We start from the raw sequence: 26,290 nt of genomic DNA, 5'->3' as shown, positions 1-26,290 counted from the left end.
GAAGGGGGTGACTCGCTGGTTCAGTTAGCAGAGCACGTAACTCTTGATCTTGGGGTCGGAAATTTGAGCCTTACATTGCTCATTGTATTAAAATAATTATTTTAATAATAAAATAATAATTTAAAAAGTAAAATATTTTAATAATAAAAAATTTTAAAAGTAAAATTCTTAAAAAAACAAAATATTTTTAAAAATCAGAGAAAATACATTTACAGTACTATATTTACTGAAAAAAATCTGCATATAAGTGGACCTAAGCAGTTCAAAACCATGTTGTTCAAGGGTTAACTGTGTAAGATCTAAAAAGAACTCACCTCTGAGGCACCCTTTCCTGGGAAGCTACTGAAGATGTTACTTCCACTTTTTTTTTTTTTTGAAGATTTTATTTATTTGACAGAGAGAGAGAGAGATCACAAGTAGGCAGAGAGGCAGGCAGAGAGAGTGGGGGAAGCAGGCTCCCACTGAGCAGAGAGCCCAATGCAGGGCTCAATCCCAGGACCCTGAGATCATGACCTGAGCTGAAGGAAGAGGCTTAACCCACTGAGCCACCCATGCGCCCCCACTTTTTTTTCTTTTCTTTTTTTTTTTTTAAAGAGAAAAGGAAACAAAGATTCCAAAATGAGAGAGAAGTCAAGAATGACAGCTGTGCAGTAGGCTCGAAAAGCAATCAGTAAAGCCTAGAGCAGGTCAGGAGGCTTTAGGAAGAATGTTTTCATGAAAAAAAAAAATACAAAGCGGAAACTGAAAATTCCTCTGACATATTTGTATGGAAAATAGGGTTTTACAATTTATTGGAGACACTAGGAAGTATTTGTACTAAGTGTCATAACTGGATAACAGAACATTAATTAATGCAAGGAGGATCTAACTTAATGGGAGAATGAAGGGAGGAGAGATGGGAATGGGAGGTGTTGAATGAAAACTAAAATTTCTTCATCCATGATAGTAAGTCAAAAAATATCTAATTCTGGAAATGAAACTATAAACATTACAACTGATTTTGCAGAAATAAAACAGATTGTAAATGAGTACTATGAATAACTGCATGCCAACAAACTGGGTAACCTGGATGAAATGGACAAATTTCTACAACCATACAACCCTATCAACTTTGAATCATAAAGAAACAAAATCTGAACAGACCTATGACTAATTAGAAGAATGAATCACTAGGGGTGCCTGGGTGGCTCAGTAGGTTAAGCCTCTGCCTTCAGCTCCAGTCATGATTTCTGGGTCCCAGGATAGAGCCTCGTGTTGGGCTCTCTGCTCAGCAGGGAGACTGCTTCCCCCTCTCTCGCTGCCTGCCTACTTGTGATCTCTCTTTCTCTTTCTGTGTCAAATAAATAAAATCGTAGGGAGAAAAAAAAAAAAAAAAAGAATGAATCATTCATCAACACCCTTCTCGAAAAATAAATAAAATAAGTAAAATAAAAAAGCCCTGAACCAATCCTGGTGAAATCTAGCAAACATATGAAGTAGAATTATCAACAATCTTTCTCAAAATCTTCCAAAACTGAAGAGGAAGGAATACTCCCAAACTCATTCTATGAGGCTAGCATAACACTACAAGAAAAGAAAACTACAGCCCAGTATCGCTTATCAATACCAATGCAAAATTCCTCAACAAAACAGTAGCAAACGGTATCAGCAGCATGGTTAAAATACTGCACATCATGATCAAATGATATTTATTCCTGCAATGCAAGGATGGTCTGACATACAAAAATTGATCAATGCAATATACTGCATTAACAGAATGAAAGGGAAAAAACACAAGATAATCTCAATGAGTGGAAAAAAAGCATCTGACAAAATTCAACATTTCTTCACAATAAAAACATTCAGCAAAGCAGGAATAGAAGGAAACCATCTTAACATAATAAAGGTCAAATGTAAAGGGAAAAAAACCCCCCACAGCTAATATAATATTCTGTGATGAAACACTGAAAAATTTTCCTCTAAGGTCAAGAAGACAAGCATGCCCTCCCCTCACTTCTACTAAATTATATTAGAAGTTCTGGCCAGAGCAGTTAGGCAAGAAAAATAAATATGAGGCACTCCTATTGGAAAAAAATAAGTAAAATTATCTCTATTCACAGATAGTATGATCTTCCATACAGAAAATCCTAAAGATTACACACAAAGTTAGAATAAACAATTCATTAAAGTTGCAGGATACAAATCAACACATAAAAATCAGTTGCATTTCTATACACTGACAGTGAACATGATAAAAGCAACTTAAGAAAACAATTCCAGAGACACCTGAGTGGCTCAGTGGGTTAAGCCTCTGCCTTTGGCTCAGGTCATGATCTCAGTCAGGGTCCTGGGATGGAGCCTCACATCAGGCTCTCTGCTCAGCAGGGAGCCTGCTTTCCTCCTCTCTCTCTGCCTGCCTCTCTGCCTACTTGTGATCTCTGTCTGTCAAATAAATAAATAAATAAATAAATAAATAAATAAATAAAAGAAAACAATTCCATTGACAATAGCACAAAAGAATAAAATGCTTAAAAATAAACTTACCCCCCCAAAATTAAAAAAAAACCTTACCCAAAGGAAGTAAATGACTTAGACATTGAAAACTACAAAATACAGCTGAAAGAAATTAAGACATAACAAATGGAAGACATACTATGTTCATGTTTTGAAAGATTTAATATTTTTAAGATGATGATACTACCCAAAGCCATCTACAGATTCAATGTAATTCCTAGGGATTCAAATTCCTACTATGTTTTTTATGGAAATCGAAAAACCCACCCTAACTTTCACATGAAATGTCAAGGGACCCAAATAGCTAAAACAATTATAAAAAAATAAATAATTATAAATAATTATAAAAAAATTATAACAAAGATTGATGTCTCACACTTCCTGATTTCAAAACTCACTGCAAAGCTACATTAACCAAATCTGTATGCCAGTAGGATAAAAACAAATGTACACACTAGTATAATAGAATAGAGAGTTCAGAATCTTGAGGATATTATGCTAAAACTAAGCCAGTCACAAAAAGATAAGTTATGCTTCCACTCATGTGAAGCATAAAAAGTGGATTCACAGAAAGAATGATGGTTGCCAGGCGCTGGGATGAAGGGAAAATGGGTAGCTGTTTAGTGGATATAGAGCTTAAGTTTTACAAAATAAAAAAGTTGTGGAGATTCACTGCACAACAATGTGAATATACTTAACACTACTATGTATACTTAAAAATGGTTAAGATGATAAATTTTGTTAATATGGTTTTTACCATAATTAAAAAAACCAGAGAAGCCATAAATAAATTCTTGTGTAAATGTCAAATGATTTTCAAAAAGGATGCTAAGACCATTCAATGGGGGAAAGGACAGTTTTTTCAACAAATGGTGCCAAGAAAACTGGATATCCGCATGCAAAAAAATGAAGGTGGCCCCTTATGCTACTCTATATACAAATGGATCATAAACCTAAACATAAGAGCCAAAACAATGAAACTCTAAGAAATATAGAGGAAAAATGTAACATTGAATTTGGCAATGATTTCATGGATAAGACATCAAAAACACAGGTAACAAAAGAAGAAAATGAATAAACTGAACTTCATCAAAACTAAAAACTTTTTTTTGCTTCAAAGGGCACTACCAAGACAGTGAAAACACAGTCCATGAAATAGGAGAAAATATTTGTAAAGCTTACCTCTGATGAGCTTTATTATCCAGAATATGTAGAGAACTCCTACAACTTAGTAAGACTAAAACACCTCAATTAAAAAAATGGGCAAAGGTCTTGAATAAAGAAGATCTCTAAAGTTGATATATAAATGGGCCAATGAGCACATGAAAAACTGTTCAACATCACTGATTATTTGGGAAGTGAAAATCAAAGCCAAAATGAAAAATCATTTCATACTCATTGGAGTGGCAATTATAAAAAAGCAAGCAGTAAATAACAAGTGTTTGGGAGAATGGGGAAAAACTGGAACTCTTGTGCACTGCTGATAAAAAATACAAAACGGTGCCACTGCTAAGGGAAGTAGTATGGTGGTTCTCCAACAAATTAAATACAGAACTACCATATGATCCAGCAATTCCACTTCTGGGTATAAACCCCCAAAACTGAAATCATGTATTTGAAGAGGTATCTGTACTCCCATATTTGTAGCTGAATTTTTCATAGTAGCCTAGAGGTGGAAGCAACCTAAGTGTCCATGGATAGATAAATTGATAAACAAAATGTAACGTACACACAATGGAATATTTTTTAGCCTTTTTTTTTTTTTTAAAGTAAGCTCTATGCCCAATATGGGGCTTCAACTCACAGCCCTGAGATTAAGAGATGCATGCTCTACCAACTGCGCCAGTTAGTCATCCTTAAAAAGGAGGAAAATTCTATTATATGCCAGAGCATGAATGAACCTTGAGGGTACTATACTAAATGAAATAAGCCTATCAAAAAGGACAGATATTATGAGATTCCCCTTATATGAATGGTGGTGATGGCTGCTGAATAATGTGAATATGAACTTAATCTCACAGAACCAGACACTTAAAAATGGTTATAATGGTGAATTTGGTGTTTCACTACAAGACACAACACAACACTCCTTACCCCAAAAAAGACAATGTCTAACACTGATTTTAAAAAACAAAAAAGGGAAGGGGAAGGTTATTTTTAGAAATAAGCAGTTAAATACCAGAAGAAATCAAATCTAGAGAGGGAGACTTGAGGATAAGGAAGGCGTAGGGGTGGTTCAGGAGCCTGCCGTTTCCTATTTCAAGCTGAATGTAGTATTGGCCAATTTTCAAATCTCCGTATATGTACTACACTTTGACAAGAAAACTTAAATGTCCGGTTTGTATGAGGGAAGAATAACAGAATTTAATGTAATGAGTTGGTCTTCTGAGGACACTGGAAACCTGAAACCTGAGCAATGACTTTGCTTTTTCCCACTCGAGGATGTAGCTTTGCCAATACAGAGTTTTGTTCAAGAACCGGGAGAGCTATATGTTTTTAAACATTCCCTTACATGGAAGAGTTGTTTTCTCCAATGGTGATGCAAGCCCTGCTGATAAAAAGAATAATGGGTCGTAAGAATTTGGCTATTTTTTCTGTGGTGACTGGACTTTCCTATTCAAAGAGCATCTGATGGCTAAGAGCCCCTTAGCCCAGGGCCCAGGAAAAGGCTTTGCCAAGACTGTGGCGCTACCTCCCTCCCACTGTGTAAACATACACTTAACTTACAGTTTGGGTGCATGAATGCCAACCAGTAAGTAACTCACAAAGTTCCAATGAGTTAACTCCTAAATTTCTCTGACTCAAAACATTGAGTTAGGGGCACCTGGGTGGCTCAGTTGGTTAAGCAACTGCCTTCGGCTCAGGTCATGATCCTAGAGTCCTGGGATGGAGTCCCACATCGGGCTCCTGGCTTGGCAGGGAGTCTGCTTCTCCTGCTGACCTCTCTACTCTCATGCTCTCTCTCTCTCAAATAAATAAATAAAATCTTTAAAAAAAAAATTGAGTTAAAAAGTGTCTTTATTTCATGTAGTCAATATGTCTGGGTGTTTGTATGTTTTATTATTTCCAGCTATAGAGGGAAATAAAAGCTTAAAAAATAGTGAAGCCCTTTCAAAAATCCGTTTATTTGGGACGCCTGGGTGGCTCAGTTGGTTGGGCAGCTGCCTTCGGCTCAGGTCATGATCCCAGCGTCCTGGGATCGAGTCCCACGTTGGGCTCCTTGCTCGGCAGGGAGCCTGCTTCTCCCTCTGTCTCTGCCTGCCATTTTGTCTGCCTTTGCTCACTCTCTCTCCCTCTCTCTCTTTGACAAATAAATAAAATCTTAAAAAAAAAAAAAGAAAAAAGAAATCTTTAAAAAAAATCCGTTTATTTCACAAATGAAAAGCAAAACTAATGCTACTATTAGGTATGATCAATCTTCCACTGCTATAGTTACAAATTCTCAACTAACCCTTTTTAAAAAATTAACCATATTGGGGGCATCTGGATGACTCAGTTAAGTGTTTGACTCTTGATTTCAGCTCAGGTCATAATCCCAGGGTTGTGGGATCAGTCCCCCAAATTGGGCTCTGTGCTCAGGGTGGAGTCTGCTTGGCCCTCTTCCTCTGCTCATCCCCTCCACTTGCACTCTATCTCTAAAATAAGTAAATAAATCTTTAAAAAAAATTAACCATATTATTCTTTATCAAGTTTCACCGTCAACTCCATAGCACAAAGATTTTGCAGAGGCTTGAATTTCGTCATGCTTCTGACACTCTGACCATGGAAAGAATCAATAATTTGTTGAATTGTTTAAATAACAGTGTTACAATTAAAACTTGGAAAATGAAGTCTGTATAAAGACAATCATCCATAACCTGGAAAACTAAAAACACTGTTAGTATTCAGGATATTTTAAAAACTGAACTTACTGGATAGTGATTAAAGGCCTGGATTCTGATGTCAACTCACGTAAGAGTTTGAAACCTGGCAAAGTAATCTCATTTCTCTACCTCTCAGTTTCCTCTTATTTAAAGTGGAGAAAGCAATACTTTCTTTGTAGAGTAATGGAAGTATTAAATGAGATGATAAGCTTAGCATAATACCCAGCACACTGTATTATATACTAGACGGTATACAGCTATAAATATTTGGTATAAACACTTAAAACTGGAATCTACCTGTATATATGGTTGTTTTTTAATGCACAGTTTATTGTATATGTAAATCATCTTTTAATATTTTAGGAAGTATGTAATTCTAATTAATAAGTGAAAATTGTCACAAATCCTCTTAGGTTTCTGTCCCCCATTTTTAAAAATTCTTATATCTTGGAAAATACTTTTTAATTTTGGCAGTGGCATCTGGCTGCGTACGTACTATTTTTTTTTTTTTTAAGATTTTACTTATTTATTTGACGGAGAGAGATCACAAGTAGGCAGAGAAGCAGGCAGAGAGAGAGGGAAGCAGACTCCCTGCCAAGCAGAGAGCCCGAAGCAGGGCTTGATCCCAGGACCCTAAGACCATGACCTGAGCTGAAGGCAGAGTTCCAACCCACTGAACCACCCAGGAACTGCCTTTTGGCTATTTTTAATAATGCTGCTATAAATACTTGTGTACAAGTTTTTGTGTGGACATGTTCTTGTTTCTCTTGTGTATACAGCTGACCCTTGAACAACACGGTTCGAACTGCATTAGAACTGGTTCACTAATGCACAGATTTTTTTCCATACTTCAGCCAATTTTTTGGAGATCTGTGACAACTTGAAAAAAACTCGCAGATGAAATGAACAGTCTACAGATACTGAAAAAAAGAAAAAGTCAGATACTACTGTAAATATACGGTATGTTATATATGCAACATAAAAATATATTAATCGACTGTGTTGTTGGTAAGGCTTCCTTCCGGTCAACAGTAGGTTACTAGTAGTAGTTAAGTTCCAGGGAGTCAAACTTATACATAGATTTTTGGTTGTACAGTGGCTGGCACCCCAACCCTGGTGCTGTTCAAGGGTCAACAGTATACCTAAGAATGGAACTGATGGGTCATGTGGTAACTCGAAGTTTAACTTTTTGAGGAACTGCCAGACTGTTTTCCAAAGTGGCTATACCATTTCACATTCCCATCAGGAATGCAGAAGTTTCCAATTTTTCCACCTCTTCATCAGCACTTGTTATCTGACCTTTCATTTCTAGTCATTCTAGTGGATCCAAAATGGTATTGCATTAAGCATTTACTTAGAGTGGATATTAGTGAATGGACAATACAAAAACAATTGAAAAAAAAAAAAAATCAATGAAACCAAAAGGTAGTTCTTTGAAAAGATTAACAAATTGACCTACCTTAAGCTAGACTGATCAAGAAAGAGGAAGATTTAAAGTTACTAGAATCACAAATGAATGAAAAGAAATTGCTACTGAATTTAGAGAAATAAAAAGGATTATAAAGGAATACTGTAAACAATTACATGCCAACATATTAGATAAGTTAGATAAAATGGATAAAATTCTCAAAAAAGCACAAACTACTGAAACTGACTTGAGAAGAAACAGTATGAACAGACCTACAACAAATGAAAAAGACTGAATTAGTAACCAAAAGACTACCTGTAAAAAAACCCCCAACCCCAGATGGTTTCACTGCTGAACTCTACCAGACATTAAAAAAAAAAAAAAAATTAACACTAAATCGTCATAAACAATTTCAAAAAACAGAGAGGTCACGCAGTTTTCAGATGCAGTGCCAGGATTCAAAACTAGGCCATCTGACTCTACAGTCTTGACCACTATACTAAACTGTCTCTCTGAATAACTGAATAAATTTGAGAACATTGTAAGCCATCAGGTCGTTACTTCGTATTATCCAACTTTTGTAGTTTACTTTGGTATTTACCATTTATCTAGTCTAGATAGAAAAAGGTTGGTCTGGGAACCTGAGAGAAAATCATTTACATGATTGATAATGTTGCTGTATCTCATTCATGGAGCAAAAGCATGGCACCTGGTAAACCTCTTCATACATTTTTATTTCAATGACTTCTCACACAATGCCATGAGATAAGTACTATTATTACTCTCATTTTCTAGATGAGGAAACCGAGGAGCAAGGTGGCCACCCAGATAGCAAAGACCTGAATTTAAATCCCAATCTGTCTGGTCCCTGCCGATCTTCTTTTCTACTATGGAAAGCCTTTCCTTTTCTATTCACTCCTCTAGCATGGCCAATAACATGCTTGAACCACCTCTGATAGAGAGCTCTTGGTAAGCAGACACCCTGACCTATTATTTACCTGTATGTCCTCGCTGGCCGGAAGGCAGAGAAGGGGTGTGCTCCCTCACTGTCTGCTGACTGAACAAACAACTATCCAAAAGCGATTATTAATAACTCCTCAATTTAGATACTTCATTCCCACTCAATTACTATACAGCATTGAAATGATGAACTATAGGTTCTCTTACTCTTTTATTTATTTTTAAAGATTTTATTTATTTGACACAGAGAGAGAGAGATCATAAGTAGGCAGAGAGGCAGGCGGGGGTTGGGGGTGGGGGAAGCAGGCTCCCTGCCAAGTAGAGAGCCTGATGTGGGGCTCCATCCCAGGATCCTGAGATCATGACCTGAGCTGAAGGCAGAGGCTAAACCCACTGAGCCATCCAGGCACCCTTCTCTTACTCTTTTAGCTCATCTAATATTATATCGTTATTATATGTACTTTAAAGTTATTAAACTCAAAATTTCAAAAAACAAACAATTTCAAAGAACACACACATACACACTTATCCCTTGAACTAAAAGCAAGGAAATCTAGGGAATACTTTAAATAAGATTGCTTTTGTACTCCAAACTAAGAATGCCTTCTATTATTTAAGAAGTCTCCTGAAAATGCACTTTTTTAAAAAAATCATGGGAAACAGTAGTTACACTAAGTTAATATATAAAATTCCATTTCCTGAAGGAAATAAGATATCTGACAGAACATTTTAGCTAGCAAATTTTCTGTCAACATACACAAAACTTAGATTAGCCTATAAGTTGCTATAGGCTACTACTTTAAGTTCCTATACTAATCTCTTCCCCTAAAGAATTAACGACAACCTCTTTAAGCAGTGATCCAACATCAGTCTCCAAGTCAGCTTCAGCCGGAAACTGTATCAAATGCCAACAATGAAAAACCAACCATGATTTCCAAGATAATTATTCCTACCACAAACTAAAGCAACAAATAAACACAAGCACTTTAAACTTAATACTTTCATAGCTCTGATAACCCTTTCAAAAATGCAATATTAAAAAATTTATGAAATCTACCTTTCATCTTCAGTTAATATTAATCATTATTTGCTGGGGGAAGGAGGTGATTAAACTATTGCCTTAAAGTTAATGGTTGATCCAAAATTTGGAAAATCTGCTCACATTTTTATTGGTTTAAACTGGAATGTGTGTTCTTACTTTATCTTTTGAAATTCTTTCTTTAAATACTCATTTTTTCTTCTTGGTAAATTTGCATCTTTTTTTTTTTTTTTTAAAGATTTTATTTATTTATTTGACAGACGGAGATCACAAGCAGGCAGAGAGGCAGGCAGAGAGAGAGGAGGAAGCAGGTTCCCCGCCGAGCAGAGAGCCCGATGCGGGGCTCGATCCCAGGACTCTGAGATCATGACCCGAGCCGAAGGCAGTGGCCTAACCCACTGAGCCACCCAGGCGCCCCTAAATTTGCATCTTTGCCTTAGAAATATGAGTACTGGTTCAAAAGTGCAAATGTGAATCCTTCTAATGGTTCCTGGTTACAGGAGGATGCATGATACAGGAGGAACTTTGGAAGAAGGGGAACAGAACTAGGTCAGTGTACCCTTGGCCAATTACCTGTCTTTGCCCCTTGGTTTCCTCACCTGTAAAACCGTAAAAATGATCATACCAACTTTAAATGGATGTCATGAGGACTAAAGCCCTTGCATAAGCCTGGTACAGAGTGAAAAGATCTGGCCCTATTTCCCTTCTTTACACCCAAAGATGTCTGAATACACCAGCTATTCCATGCCTCTGCCCTGACCTTACATAGGTTTCTGACTTAGGGTGCCCTTGCCAGCATCAGCTGTAGAGTTCCTTACCCCACTTCTTTGGCTATGACAAATGATTACTTGTTATTCAAAACCCTCTCCAGGATAATCATGTTCCTCACATGGAGTTAAACTTCTCATCTTGATTTATAATTACTCCTTAACCAGCCTCTGAGGCTGCTAAAGGAGGTCCAATGGCTCATTTACCTCTAGATTTCTCAGTACCTGCCCAAATCCTCTATACCACAGTATTAACAAAGTATCAAATGTGTAAGAAACTAAGAGTCTTGGAGTTAAAACTATAATCACAGGTTTGACAGTTTCAGGTTTAAGGTGAGATTTTTTTAAAAAGTCACCTTACTGTATGCAGTTAGGCCACCCTACTCATGTAAAGAAACACTAGGAGTAAATGTTCTTGTCATTTTTTATTTTTTCTTCCATGGCAGCATCCTGCTTTGGATTTGGATCACATGCTGACTTCATTGGGACTATTTTCAAACAACAGAGCACACTGATGTACTTTTCCTTTCAAAAGCAAGGGTGCCAGCTATTGTGCTAGCCCCTGTCACTCACCTCAGCCACCTGCTGGGTCCCCACTCTGTGCTGAACCAGCCCCTCCATATTTGTAGCCATGGTGAAGCAAGATCATTAGAGAACCTGTTTGGAAAGATGCAGCAACTTCTATCAGGTGGGGAGAAACCAGGCTACTTGAAAAAAAATCAGAAATCAAAATTCATCTTTGGTACTATCTTGTGCAGATTCCGCCCTCTATAGAAGACACAGCTACAAGGCTAAGCATTGCTGGATATGCTGCACCAGCTTCTTCAATTGCAGGTACCAAAATCAATTAGCAGAAACGTTTCAATTTGGAAACAAGACTTCTCCTGGTAAACACAGACAAAGATGAATTTGGAACTTTAATTATCAGGTCTCTTGGGTTGTAACAGCTTGGATCACCCCTCAGGGAGGTGGGAATCATACTTTTTTGGATAGCTCTCTGTCACAGCATGCCAAAAAAGAAGGTGGCTATCTGAGACAGGTGTGAGATCAAAGTTAGATTCAGAGCACTAGATTGCTATCAACAACTATACTTCTGTTACCGTAAGGTGGCAATGTGAGAAGCAAAACCCTGTCCAGGTGCTAACACACCTCACTCAGAGGTTGAAAGCCAAACACCAGGACTAAACAAGAAAAGAAGTAAGAAGACTCCATTACTAAAGTGCTAAAATGTGGACTATAATAGTGGTACCCATAAATTAACTTATATTTTAAAGTCCTCATAAAATTAGAAAACCAGATAATTCAGCTTTCTATTCACAGGAAAAAACAGTGCCACCATCTGTAAAAATTATGAAAAATCATCCGAAAACCAGGAAATGTGCTAGTCTCCTGAGGAGGATTCCCCTGAATGCAAGCATCGTTAATGCGACAGACCCCTCGTCTCTTCGGGTCTAAAGAAACAGCTCCATTGAATAGACCCTAACCCCCTTCCAATCTCTTCCACAAAGAATCCAGGATAAAGAGATTCCACTTCGGACCTAATTCCTGGACAAATCAGAAAGACTTCATTAGTGACGGCACTGGTCCCATGTGAATCCAAGAAAAAAAGCTCTGGTATAATTTATTTCTAGCAATACATATAAAAATTATAAACTACTACACAAATGCATACACAGTTCATTTGCTTGGTCCTCCCTCGACCATAAACTAGACTATGCAATTTTACAAAAACACTTTCCTGTATTTCTTACCCCAAGTATTATACTTGTAAGTACTGGTCTCTATGAAACTCTTTTACTCTCTGGTAACTTTCCAATGATTCTATCTACTATTAAATAGCCGTATCTATTAACATAATTCTCCTTCAGATTATTTTATTGCCAAAATAGCAATGAGAGAGAAATGGGGGCATGAAAACTATGACTGGCAAATATAAAAGAACTGGCCCCTACCTCCAAGAGTCAAAATCCTATAAGAACAGGTACCTTACCACTTGCTACAATGAAACTAGGTCACCAGTGTCAATGATTCAGAAAAACACTCTGGTCTTTCTTCCCAGTTAGTTTGGTTCCAACTAACAGAAATGAAAGAAAAAAGCATCATTTCACAGGTACCAGAAAAGTCTATTGGCAGTTGTTAAAAACATAATTACTGCATGTTTAAAGTCCAGAGTTTTAATCTTTTTCCTCAATATAGTAAATAAGAAGTCTCTAAGAAATCAAATGTGTAGATAGCTAGTAGGTATTTTATATTAAGAAATAAAATCCAAACATGCAGCTGCAAATATTAATTTTACCACTTTTAGGTCCTGTTAGTATTTTTGTTGCTGTTATGAACTGTAGTTTGCTGCAAGAAATGCATGAATTTTAATATTACAGAAATATTCTTAGGGAAGTATTACTGAGTAGTAGAGAAATTAAAAAATGCTAGAAAAGTTTATCTTTCTATTAAGTCTCCCTATAACAGGCAGTTTGATTCCTTCAGTTTTGAGCTGAAGCAGATTCTGTAACTCAGAAAACTTTCTGTAATGGCTCCTTTACATTAAATTGGCAGGACCAATCAGCCTCACATAAGGCTGAGGGGAGGACTGTTCCAAGATACTGCTAATGATCAGTGATTATAGATACTAAGTTAAAGAGAAGTTATCAGCTTAAAAAAGCTAAATATTCTGGATATTCTAAATATTAAGCTAAATATCTTCTCCTACGCTGTCGTTCATTTGTTCACCTTCTTTATGGTGTCTTTTGATGAATGGAAATTCTTAAATTTAATAAGGCTGAATTTATCAACATTTATTTTATGAAAATTCTGTCCTACTCCAGGGTCATAAGTATAATTTTACATATTTCTTATAAATGCTTGAGCTTTTGTCCCTGTCCTTCACATTTAAGGCCTTAATCTATGTGCAAATTGATTCTTGAGTTTGATAAGGATTAAGAATCTAGTTAATTTTCTTTCTGTGTGGATAGTCAATTTTCCAGCACCGTTAATGAACAATCTATCCTTTTCCCTACTAATCTGTAATGCCACTTCTGTCCTATTTCAGGCTTCCCTGTATGTGTGGCTGTAATTCTAAATTCTCTAGTCTGTTCCACTACAGTTCTATTTATCTTTCTTTACACCACTTCCATTATCTTATTACTGCAGCTTTATAAGAAGTGGTGCTCTCTATTAGGGCAAGTGCCCTCCTGCCCCCCCAGCACCTTGCTCTCTTCTCCACATACCAACTTTCTGGACCATCTCAAGCACTCAAAACCAGAACAGCAACCTTTCTTTACAGATTTGAATTCTTACAATTCTTGGTCTCACTGTTGGTTTTCTCCCTCCAAAGAATGAGGCATCATCAACAGCAACTTTCAAAGCTGCTTGGAAATGAACAAGGAGGAATGTGTACCTTCTAGAAAAACAAGCAGAGACAAAGAGTGAGAGTAAGAGTGGGAGAGAGAAGATGAAAGAGAAACTATGAAAAGTAAGTGCTTTCAATAAAGACTTAAATCCAGCAAGAGCGGGTGAGAGGATTATTTCAGAAAATTATTTTCCATTTCATCATTTTTGAAAATATATTGTCACAAACTACATCCTATCTTCACATATAAATAAAACAGAGGCTTCTTCTAGAATATCAAAATATAAGAAATAAGATGAAATCCTCAGGCAATGAGGGAAAACATTTAACTCAAGTGCACCCCAGGAAAAAAACAAAAAAACAAAAAAAAAAGATAATGTCGGGGTAAGACTCTCACCTGAGAGCTTCTCTTACTGCTACTGCAGCCACAGGCAGTCCTAGAGACAATAAGATCACAGTGAGAAGGAAGGGAAGAGAGTTTTAGAAAGGGTACCGGGCAATAGTTGTCAATTAGGGGGTGTTTCCCTAGAATGAAAAGCTCCAGGAGATAGTTGGTTGTGTCTACATGTAGTTCTAAAAACCATATTCACTAGCATATTATTTTGCATTTGATCTGAAAAGAGAACAATGTATTGTTTTGATAGTACAAATTAGATAACACATTAACGATTCTTGGCTGGTAGAGTCAACAGTAAGGGTAATACTGATAGTAACTAACACTTACTGAGTGGTTATTACACTCCCCGGCATTGTAGTAATCACTGTGGACAAAACACTAAAGTAGCTCTTGGTACAGAAACCTGAGGTTGTCAAAGGCTGGGACTTTACCCACTCAGCTCCTTAACCGTTGAAAACTGCCCACATGCACAATAATGCTTCTGAAAAAGAGCCTCATTAGTTGCCAAAAGAGCTGTAAGACCAAGTACCTGAAGTTAAAAAAAAAAAAAAAAAAGCTACTACAGAATATTTTCCTATGGTGGTTTTAAACTAATCAAATTCAAGACCACCAAACCTTTGAAACCAACTGTGGTGAACTAGGCAGTCAATTAACTGAGACGAAGAAGAAAGGAGGAAGAAGGAAGAGAATGAAGAGAAAGTCCTTGTCCCTGAAGAACTTAAGAAAGAACCTGTAATAGCTATGCAATGTAAATGCTACAATGAGTATCCAAAGGGAAAAGCTCCTCTTTCTGCCTGTGGGAGCCAATGATGGTTTCATAGGAGAGGAGCTATTTTAACTAGGTCTTCAAGGAAGAATGGAAATTTAGCAAGCAAAAAATGGGATGACAGGGAGAGAGTTCCAGGCAGAAGAGACACCTCAAACAAACTGGCAGGTATGAAGGAAAATAGAACAGCAGACAATCAGTTGGGAAACTGCTAGAGAGGTCAGGGGAAGAGAGGCTGACACTGTTGACAAGAGAGAACTACAAGAGGTTTGTCAGAGAAGTGAAGCGATCACATCTGGATCTAAAAAAAAAAAAAAAAAGCCCCTTGGGAAATGGTGCTGACAGATGGAAAAGAAGAGACTGTATGTGGGAAGGCAGTTAGAAAGGGGTGGGTAGAAAGACTAGCAATGAAGGCAGTCTTAAACTTAACATAAACAAGTGAGTTGAACAGCACACAAATGAGAACAGAGCACAGCATATATAACTGATACAGACCACAGAACAATGGAAAGTAAAAATATTATTGCTTGGCCTTATGTGGTGGTAGGTTTTGTAATATAAATCCTTTCAAATACAAGTAGAACAGTATCACTCTTCTAACAACAAAAAAACAGAGAATACAATGGTGACTCTGAATCAACTCTTCTGGGCTCACCAAAGTATACCGCTGACCAAATTTTGCAACCAGGGTTTTTTTTAGTCAGGCAGGGCTACAGACCCCACTGTAGTGAAAACTGGGATCTGACTGGGAACACCTGAATCCCCAGATCAGTCGCCAGGATAGACCAGCTATCCTCTCCACAGGGGCAGGTTTGGGAGCCAGTGTCTCAAGTAACAATAAACAAGTCCTGGGACAAGGAAATTCTGTCTTCACTGAGAGGAATGAGTGAGCTTGCCTTGCCCTTCACAATAACGGATTCACATCATCCATATTTATGGAGTGCGTGGCCCATGATTATGTAACATTGAAGATATCTAGTCTTGATATTTTCCTATTTAAACAAATACACTGGATTTTTGAGGCTCTGACCCTAAGCTGATCTGACACCACACTGCATGAGGTTACTGTGAAGGCTGAAGATCAGATCTTAAATATGTATGTCGAGAGCCTAACACTGTGCCTGGAACATAGCAGACATGCAATAAATGGTAACTACTATTGGTATAAGGATATCGTGACACTTTTACTTTTTCAAAGAAATCTGAAAGCAAAAATTCGAACTATTTGTAAAATACTACTGGGTATAGACCTTCTTAATAGGTACGAAGTATCTGGTTTGTTTTATTATGCTGTAACTGTCAGAAGTTTTTTTGTACTCATGGGAAAATAAAAATTGAAGAATCTGGATTGTCTGAGAATTAAAAAATAAAAAATACACAGGTGAAGACTTGAAATCCTAGATCAAGACTTGAAATCAGGAAATGGAACTCAGGTGGCATACTGAATATGTGTTCATCAATACAAAACACGCTTACGGGGATGCCTCAAGTTCAGATATGCATTTTTAAAAAAGATTTATTTACTTGAGAGCAAGAGAGTGAGTGTGTGTGGGGAGGGAGGAGGGCAGAGGTAGAGGGAGAGAGTCTTAAGACTCGGCAGGGAACCCAACCCTGGCTGGATCTCACAACTGGGGGATCAGGACCTGAGTTGAAACCAAGAATCGGATGCCTAACCACTGCGCCACCTGGAAGCCCCCAGGTATATATATATCCTTTTATCAGAAATCCCGGCGTTATTTATACTCAAAGATTAGTTTCCTGCCACCCATAGGAAACCTTTTTCTTGTGTGGTGGGGAGGGGAGGTAAGGTAAGGAGTGAATGAATAGTGGGTAAGAGAAGTTGACTCTCATCTACATGGAGTTCCTATTCTATGGGAGCAGCACTACAATTTTCTGTATGAGACTGCCCCTAAGAAATCATGTACACTGTGGGTGATTTCCTCCCTTACCAAGGGCCCAAGTGTAAAGGTTATATGCACTCTCTTTATTTCTGTTAGTATGAACCATGGAAAGAAGGATGGAAGGAAAGCAGGACACACTTCCTGAGCATCTACTATGTGCCTTACATCAAACTAGGCATCATTTAATCCTTAAAATACCTCCTTCTAAGTATTATTAGCTCCACAAACAAAGAAGAAACAGCTCAGAATTTCAACTTGTTTCAAGTCATCCATTTAGTTAAGAGATGACTTAGGAATCTAAGGCCTCTTTGCCTCTAAAATTACAACATTCGCTCCATACCACAGTGTCCTTCAAGATAGTTTCCCAGAAAACAGAAGTCAAGAGGAGAGAATTTTAAAAAGTGACAGGAGACAGTTAATTATCTAAGTGAGCAAACTGCGTACATCAGTAAGCTAGACCACTTAACTCATTTATACCACTAATTCCAAAATATGTGATTTATGTTCAGTATTGCTCACAGAAATTTCTGACCTAGTCCACTCAGATATTAAGTAACATGACAGTTCTTTTGGAACTTGAACACACCTTTCCCTTAAAATGTTATCTATCTAATAATCACCTTGATTAAAATAATGAGGATAATTTTACCATATTTTTGTAAAGTAAAAATTTTTACTAAAGTACAATATACAAATAAAAACTGCACAATTCATAAACCACTCAGTAAATTTTCATCAAGTGAATACACATGTACACACCACTCAGATCAGAAAACATTACTAGCATCCCCAAAATTTTCCTTCGTACCCCCGCACCGTTATTTAGTTCCATTCTCTCTCCTGACTTCTATTATCATGGATTAGTTTTGCTTGTTTTTGAGCTATAATACATTTTTTGTGTCTGTCTTCTTTTGCTCATTATTTTTGTGATAAACATCAAGAGTTAATCTGTTTTCACTGTTGTACAGTATTCCAATATATGACTATGCCATAATTTATGTATCCATTCTATAGCTGATGAACATTCAAGATTGTTTCTAGTTTGTAGTTCTTACAACTAGTGTTTCTATGGACATTCTTGTACATGACTTTTATTTTTATTTTTATTTATTTATTTATTTATTTATTTGACAGACGGAGATCACAAGTAGGCAGAGAGGCAGGCAGAGAGAGGAGGAGGAAGCAGGCTCCCCTCTGAGCAGAGAGTCCGATACAGGGCTCAATCCCAGGACCCTGGGATCATGACCCGAGCTGAAGGCAGAGGCTTTAACCCACTGAGCCACCCAGGTGCCCCTGTACATGACTTTTAAAGCAATACTATCTATCCTTCATTTGAAAATTTTCCTATTTTAAAAAATTGACTGTTTTTTCCTTCTTCAGAAAAGAAATGTATTATAAATTTAAAATTTCAAGAATCTGTTTTGTACTAAATAACTCAACACATATATTCTATCTTTTTTTCTTAAAAGCCAGGCTTCATGCCCAGAGTGGAGCTCAACATGGGGCTTGAACTCCCAAGCCTAAGATCAAGACCTGAGGTGAGACCAAGAGTCAGATGCTTAACTGACTGAGCTACCCAGGCATCCCAACAAAGGTATTCTAATTGCCAGTCTTTTCAGCCAAGGGCTGACATATACTTTGCAGTATATGCTGCTTTTAACCTTGGTGAAAAGTGATTTTTCGATAATCCCAGGCTATTCACCTAATCAACCTAATAAAAAGCAGCATTATTATAGAAGCAATGGAGCAGGAAAGAAAAAGAATGAGGACAAAACAAACGGCATTTCTGAAATGTTTCACAAATAATACAATAATTAGATTCAAGTTCAATAAACATTACCAGGGCAAATGCATCATGAAACCTGCTGGCATTGTGTGACTTCTCAAGAGCCATCCAATCTTTGATATGTGTCTTCCTCAGCCAAGACCTGCTTGCCACACGAAGGCAGGCTGTTATCAGAGTTCTTGAGGTTGCATGTGTGAGCAGCCAGGTAAGAAACTATTATTATTATTTTTTTTCTTTATTTATTTTTTTGCCTAGCTTCTGTCAACATATGAACAATAAAGGCAAATAAGGTAGGGTGCCTGTGTGGCTCAGTTGAGCATGCAACTCTTGGTTTTGGCTCAGGTCATGATCTCAGGGTCCTGAGATGGAGCCCCATGCAGGGCTCTGTGCTCAGCACAGAGTCTGCTTGTCCCTCTTCCTCTGTTCTTCCCTCTTTCCCTAGGTTGCTCATGCCTGTGCACACGTGTAGTCTCTCTAAAATAAATAAATAAAATCTTGAAAAAAAAAATAGGGTGCTTGGGTGGCTCAGTCAGGTAAGCATCTACCTTCAGCCAAGGTCCTGATCCCAGAGTCCTGGGATCTAGTCCCACATCTGGCTGCCTGCTTAGAGGGGAGTCTGCTTCTCTCACGCCCTCTGCCCCTTCCCCCTGCTGGTGCGCACGCTCTCTCTCTCAGATAAATAAATAAAATCTTTAAAAAAAAAAAAAAAGGGCAAATAAGGTGACTTCAGTAAATCCACGAAACCTTCCAAGTCTGAGTCTGCTCCCACAAGCCTCTCACTTCTCCCACTCACTTTAATTTTCTAGGCCCCAATACCTCTCATACCTCCTACTACTAATCCAAACAGAGAGAGTGATATCCTTGTTTATGCATGGAACTTTTCTCTGCAACAATATTAACATTTCCAGGAATCAGAATCTTTGGGGTTACTGTCAACAGTTAAGGACTGAAAGGTTTAACCTATTAAGACTTCAGGCCTCTTATTATAGTGGAGAATTTTTTTTTTTTGGGGGGGTCTCTAAACATCACACTGTGTACCTGAGGTTGCCTTTCATCCTTATAGGGTATACCTGGAGTCTAGGGGTGAATCAGAAAGGAGAGTTGGGTGTCTGAGCTAGCCTATTCCTTTCCCATCTTAAACAATTCACCTCCCATCCTTCTACTCTAAGATTTCCAGATGTCAGGGGCGTGAATCTGCTCATACTGTTATCCTAAAAATGCCCCATGCTAGTGCCCTGATATGGGCTTTCACCTTCTCTGCTCAGTCCCCCTCATCATCACTATAAGCTATGCTAGCTGAATCGCTGTTCTCAGGCGGTCCTGCCTTTTGGCACAGAGCTGTTTAACTCTTTAGCACTCAGGGCACTGGAGAGAGCATGGGAAGGAGGTGGCAGCAGTGTGACAAGCGACATGGGGAAGGAATGGCAGGACGGAAGGGAATTATAAAATGAATCTCAGCCTCTAGGTGTGTCAGGTTGGAGGCAAGTCAAACTCCAATATATAAGGAAGAACATTTTTTTTTTTTTTAACTGTGTGTGATGGGAGCACAAATGTGTCTATCAGGTTAAAGGTGGTAATCATACATGGAGAGAAAAAGTCAACACTATTTAAGCTCCTCACAACCGGCAATGAAGTAAAAAGAGAGAACTAACTCTGGCTAGGGAGCTCTGTGCTCGCTTCGGCAGCACATATACTAAAATTGGCTAGGGAGCTCTGCATCAGATGTGAGGCTGGACTTGTTGAGTTTTAAGAAGGACTTCTTTACAGTCTTCCTAAGTGGTACTGATTAAAGGGGATCATTATCTGCTTTAGGAAGTGCTTTGGGACTAAAGGAGCATTTGGCATATAGGTAAGATAACTCAAAGATATAAATTCCAAATGAGAGCCCTCAATAGGTCACACTCAAACAGCTAAATACATGAGGCCAGTGGTTCAGTGCTATGACTGAGGGGGTGCTACTCTACAAAGGTCCACCTATCTTGTTCTATTAAGTCATTTGGACAACTGGCCTCTACTCCTGGCCCTGATTTCAGTGTTGGCTCAGCTCTCCCTACGTGTCAAGTCAGGAATGTGTAAGACTCTAACAGGCTACCCACTCAAGGCTCCAGACACAGATGCTGTACTGTCACTTGACTCCTTGGAAACAAATCTTTTTTTTTTTTTTTTAAGATTTTATTTATTTATTTGACAGAGATCACAAGTAGGCAGAGAGGCAGGCAGAAGAGAGGAGAAAGCAGGCTCCCCGCTGAGCAGAGAGCCCGATGCGGGGCTCGATCCCAGGACCCCGGGATCATGACCTGAACCGAAAGCAGCTTTAACCCACTGAACCACCCAGGCGCCCCTGCTTGGAAACAAATCTTAAAACTTCCCACAAGTCCTTGTAAAGTAAGGTTATTACACAGGGTTTTTCTTCTTTCTATAAACGCATGTTCCAACAAAACTTCAAGATCACCATAAATACAACTGTTGAAGGCAATAAATAAGTAATTTAATGATTAAAACAACATATATCTTTTTCATTAAACTATCAGCTCTCTGGATACCCTGAGTAATTAGTTCAAGGAATCAAAAGTGTTGATTTGAACAAGTGATACCAAAAAATCCTTGAATGGGATAGAAAAGGAATGTCCAAAAATAAAGAACTAAATAAAAATGTTGCTAGAGTGTCCTATTTACCAGACTTTCCAGTAGAAACTTCACACACACAGTTCGCAAAAATCTGCTTAACCTTGGTAAAGCAATTAAAAGGTGATTTCCAGTAACTCCACTGCATGAATCAAATTATTGTTAAGATAAATATTTGAAATTAATGGCTACGAGACTTTCAACTCCCAACTCTCTGCAAACCCACCAGTCTTCTTTACTGTTCTTTGATCCTCTGTGATAGAGAAACAAAGACCACCATTTTTAATTTCAAGAAAATCACACAGATGCTTTGTTTCCTCACTTGAAATGATGTGATAATATTTAGGCTATTTATTAATGAGTTCCATATGAAATAGATTTAACTTACAATTCAATCAACTATTAAATTATCTATTTCTTATATTAAAAAAACCCACAAATCAACATATAAACGGCTAAAAAGTGATTAATCTGGGTTCTTTTATTCCTATTTACCTCTCCAGGAAGAGCCACATCTGTGAGGGACCAATTCCCAAATTCATCCAAATACTGGAAAAGACATTTTATTGCTGGCAGTGCTATGTGAATTGCCAAGCAAGCCCACATAAAAAGGAACCATTAAAGAGCAGCAACTTAGTTGTCAGTGATATGATTATCATGAGTTATTCACTCAACAAACAGTACCAGACACTCTGTGAAGTGCTGGAAATACAATGGTGAGTTAAATGATTCCTGCTCTCACAAAGCTTACAGTATGGTAAGGGGAACAGATATCAATCAACCATATAATGGAGTATAATTAAAAACTGAAATAAAGGGACACCTGCGTGGCTCAGTGGGTTAAGCCTCTGCCTTCGGCTCAGGTAATGATCTCAGGGTCCTGGGATCAAGCCCTGCATCTGGCTCTCTGCTCAGCAGGGAGTCTGCTTTCCCCCCTCTCTGCCTGCCTCTCTGCCTACTTGTGATCTCTCTCTCCCCATCAAATAAATAAATAAATAAATAAAGCAATTATAATTTTTTTTTAAAAAGTGAAATAAAGCTTACAGGGAAAAAGAACACAATGTAAAGTAAAAGAATCTTATCTAGGCATCGGAAAGGGCTTCCCTGAGGAAGTGATGCTTGAGCTGAGAGCTCCAGGACTGGAGTGGGGCGGCAGAGGTAGGGTGCTGGGGGTGGTCTGTTGGATAAATATGTGGGCAGGCATATGAGATTTCAAGGGAAGAGCACCTGAAAGGGCCTAGGGCAAGGGTACCACTGTGTTTAGAGCACAGGGAACTAGGGGTACAAGGATAAGAAAATCGTAGTTTTAGAAAGGTCTTAAAATAGAAGCAGGCAAATGGTCTCTACTATTATAGGGATTCTAGCGGGTGTTGAACAATATAATGTCCGTAAGGGAATTTTGTATACTGTAAAGCACCTTTACTTTCATTAGTAGTATTTACTTCCACTACCTGGTTTTCTAACTAAACTTCTGGCCTGGATGCCAAGTGACAAGCCAAAAGCAGAAGAGCTAAAACTAGAACCTTAGTGTTCTACGCCAGTGTTTTGCCCCTATATCACACTGCCTAAAAATGTCACTGTTCATATCATTTAACTAGTCCAATGTTTTTACCAGACAGCTAGTGCTTCATAATAACAACTCCAATTATGAGTATGTGTCAGGCAATTTTCTAAGCTCTTTATTTACATTAACTCATTTAACGCTCAATTCTAGGAAAAAAGGCTCTATTACTGTCCAGATGAAAACACAGTACTCAAAAAAGTTAAGAAAATTATTCAAAGTCATATAGCTGGTAAATGTTGACACTGTTAACCACAACACTACTCAGCTACAGCTTAAAATATTTTACGTGTGTGTCTATACATATGGGGGTGGTCAGAGAACAAAACTCACCTGTATAAAACCACACTCACATCATTGAGGACACGGATCAGTGCCTTAGTCACCCAGTGCCTGGGGTATTAGCAGGGCATGGCAAATACTTTATGAACTAAAGATGGATGGATGTAAGGGACTAACAAAAGACTTGAATCTAGAAGTAAAGTGATTTTCTGAGGCTTTCCCCCTCAGTCATGTTCCCATCAGCAATTCATTTGATGCTGTATTTTCCTTGTCTACTTTTTTGTTAAAACTGAAGATTTATTGTCCACTACTTTTGTCATACTTCACAGACTTTAGCTTGGAGGTAGAGTGGGATTATGAAAAAAGGACAATGAACTAGTTCCAACCACTCTCCAGCCACAACTGGCCTGTTCTCAATCATTCCAGACACTTTCCCTCCTGGACCTTTACAATTGCTGTTTTCTCTTGCCAGAACACCATTCCTTCCTTGGGTTCCTGCATTCAACCTCATGGAGACCTTCCCGGAACATCCGATCTAAATTAGTCTCTCCTCAGGCCTTCTTTAACACATCACTCAGTTTCATTTCCTTTCTTTCATGAAAATGAAAATCATCTTTAATCTTTAATCATCTCTTTAATATCTATTCACCCCAACTCCCACTTCTAGGAGGCAAGGGCTTTGTCTAGGTGGTTCCCTGGATGTATCCTCCAGTGCCCCAAACTAGGCAAATATGCATTTAATCAACGAATGAGAATTACCTCAGATTTACCTCGGTTTTGTCAAGCCCTCAATATCTTTAAGCCTTCCACTCCTGGTGGCTCTCTACACCCCATTTTCTACAGGAACACCATTTCTATATTGAGATTCACAAAGTAGCCTGGACTCCATTTTCTGAGCAGAGCCCCTAAAACCATCTTGAGAAGGGAGGTCCGGGCATGGCAAGAACCACCTCTCTCCCCATTTTACAGTCCAGGAAATTGAGCCTTGGAAGGGATTCGCCCGCGGCCACGCCGAAAACACCGGCAGGAGCCCCGAAGGATGTCCAGGTTCCGAAACGCCCTTCCCACGAGCCAGCGCCGCGGATTCAAGATGCTTCATCACCTTTATTACTATTGTTCTACCGTACTCATTCTGGACGCGCTCCAGGCGGAGGGAAGCCGCCCGGCCCCTGGCCGCGTCCCCGCGCGCCCCAGACTCTTAACCCAGGCCGCGCCCCCGCGCGCCCCGCCCCCGGCCCGGCCCCGCCCCCATCGCCCCGGCCTCACACCGCACCGCGGCCTCTGCTCCCGCCCCGCCAGGGCTCCCGCGCCCCGCGGGGACCGCCCCTTCCGGCTCGAGCCAATCAATAGAGCCTCGGGGGGTGGAGCCAGAGGCACCCGCCCTCCTATCTGGGCACCAATTGGTCGTGCCAGCCGTCGCTCACGAAGTCGCGCCCCGCACCCGCCTCCCTCCTTTTCCTCCACCCTCCCTTCAGGAAAAAACGGCGGTTGGGCCGCGGCGGTCTCCAACGGCGGGCGGGAAGCGGAGGGGCGAGGAGCCGGGGAACTAGGGAAGGAGGGACTGCAGGGAGGAGGAGGATAAAAGGGAGGAGGAGGGGAGCCCAGCCCAGCCGGAGCCATCTCCATCGAGAACAAAATGGCGGCGCTGGCGGAGGGCCAACTGTGAGGCGGGGCCGCGGCCATTCCCCCTCCGCCCCCACCCTCGCGCCGGCCGGGCCGGTCAGGGGGAGCCCGCTCGCTTCGCCCGGCCGCGGGCGGGGAGGGGAGGGGAGCGGCCCGGCCCACTATGCAAAGCGTCCGGCGCCGCCGCCGCCGCCCCGTGGCAAAGGTAAAAGGGTCGGGTTCAGCCGCCGTCGCGGCGGCTCCATGTCCGCGCGCCAGGCCCGCCCCCTCCGCCGCCGGCCCGAGCTCGCCCCGGCCCCTTTTCAATTTTACCTCAGGATTTGGCGCCAAAGCGGCCTCGAAGCAGGTCCCGTGTCTGCGGCGGGCGGCCCCCGACGCGGAGGGCAGGGCGCGGGGAGGCCGGGCTCCCGGCGTTGGCGGATGGCGGGAGCCCCGGGGCCGCGGGCTCGCGGGGCAGCAGGCGAGAGACGAGACGCCGAGGTGGGAGCGGGGGCGGCGGGGGCGGGCCCGGGGGCGCCGCCGGGGTCGCGGGGAAGGGGGGGTTTGTTATTGTTTTTGTCAGTGAAAGGTCAGAGTTCGTGACCCCGGTGCCGCCGCCGCCGCCGCCCGCGCGCTGGTAGGAGGAGGGCGAATGTTCTTCTTCCTCTTCCCAGCGCCAGCCTCGCCGCGGCCGCGGGGGGCGGGCGAGCACGCGATTGGCTGAGGCGCGCGCGCGCACCGGAACGCCGCGGCCGGCGCTGGTCCATCCGGCCCCTCGGCGGCCCGCGGGCCCGGCGGCGAGCGGGCGGGAGCTTGTGTCGGCGCTGCGCTCCGGGGAGCCTCCGCCCCGGACTGGCGTGGCGCAGTCGCTAGGCGAAAATGAAATTTCAGTGCCCCGAACGCGTCTGTTTTCAGGGCAAAGGGCCGGTTGGTCGTCTTAAAAATCTGGGAACGCGGGGCACCGTTATTCGGGTGCAAGCCTGCGAGCTTCTCCAGGCTTAGGAGGTTACTGTTGTTCTCCTGGTGATAGCTTCCATCCCGGCCTCCCGCTGAGCTGAAGCCTCTGTGTTTGTTGATTGAAGAAGCAGTCTCACAGCAGAGAGCCTGTAGGTTGAGTGGGTGGTTTATTGGTGGGTATTGAATTGTTTGTGGCCTACTCTTTACGGATGTTTTAAAATTAGGTTTTAAAGGCCGTCAGGTTCCGGCAGTATTAGGTAAAGTATTGAAATCGTCCAAAATCTGTTGTTTATGGTCGTCTAGTGAACACGTGACCCAAATCTTAAGTCCTTTCCCGTTTTTTGGAACAAGAAATAAGTGTGTGTAAAACGACTCTTCAAAATTGCTTAAATACATAAAGAAAATCGCTTCTCTTGGTCTTAGGGATTTGGGGCTGTAGGTTTTCTTTAGATATTTCTTTTCTAAGTCTCGGTGTTGACTTGCTTGGGAGGTGTGGATCACTTACTTATCTTAGATGCCCTGAAATGTTTCGGCTAG

The 26,290-nt window shown here is 40.3% G+C and overlaps 1 protein-coding gene across 3 annotated transcripts in view; it reads right to left on the bottom strand.

Annotated features, from left to right (window-relative positions):
* Window positions 1-25,443, bottom strand: part of NR2C2 (nuclear receptor subfamily 2 group C member 2) — a 105,150-nt gene extending 79,707 nt beyond the window's left edge. The window contains exons 1-2 of one of the 3 annotated variants that reach the window (XR_006385095.1): window positions 25,130-25,443; window positions 11,104-11,187 (exon numbers count right to left, since the gene is read on the bottom strand). Coding sequence is in view for 1 of the 3 variants with exons in the window: in XM_044252927.1 (XP_044108862.1) it covers window positions 11,104-11,163 (60 nt within the window). In the remaining 2 variants the exon portion in view is untranslated. The remainder of the gene's footprint in view (window positions 1-11,103; window positions 11,188-25,129) is intronic. The other 2 variants (XM_044252927.1, XM_044252928.1) reach the window with 2 other exon arrangements.
* Window positions 25,444-26,290: the final 847 nt, after the last annotated feature.

The sequence above is a fragment of the Neovison vison genome, chromosome 6, assembly GCF_020171115.1.
Source record: "Neovison vison isolate M4711 chromosome 6, ASM_NN_V1, whole genome shotgun sequence".
Lineage (NCBI taxonomy): Eukaryota > Metazoa > Chordata > Mammalia > Carnivora > Mustelidae > Neogale > Neogale vison.
This window is presented reverse-complemented; position numbering and strand designations above follow the sequence as displayed.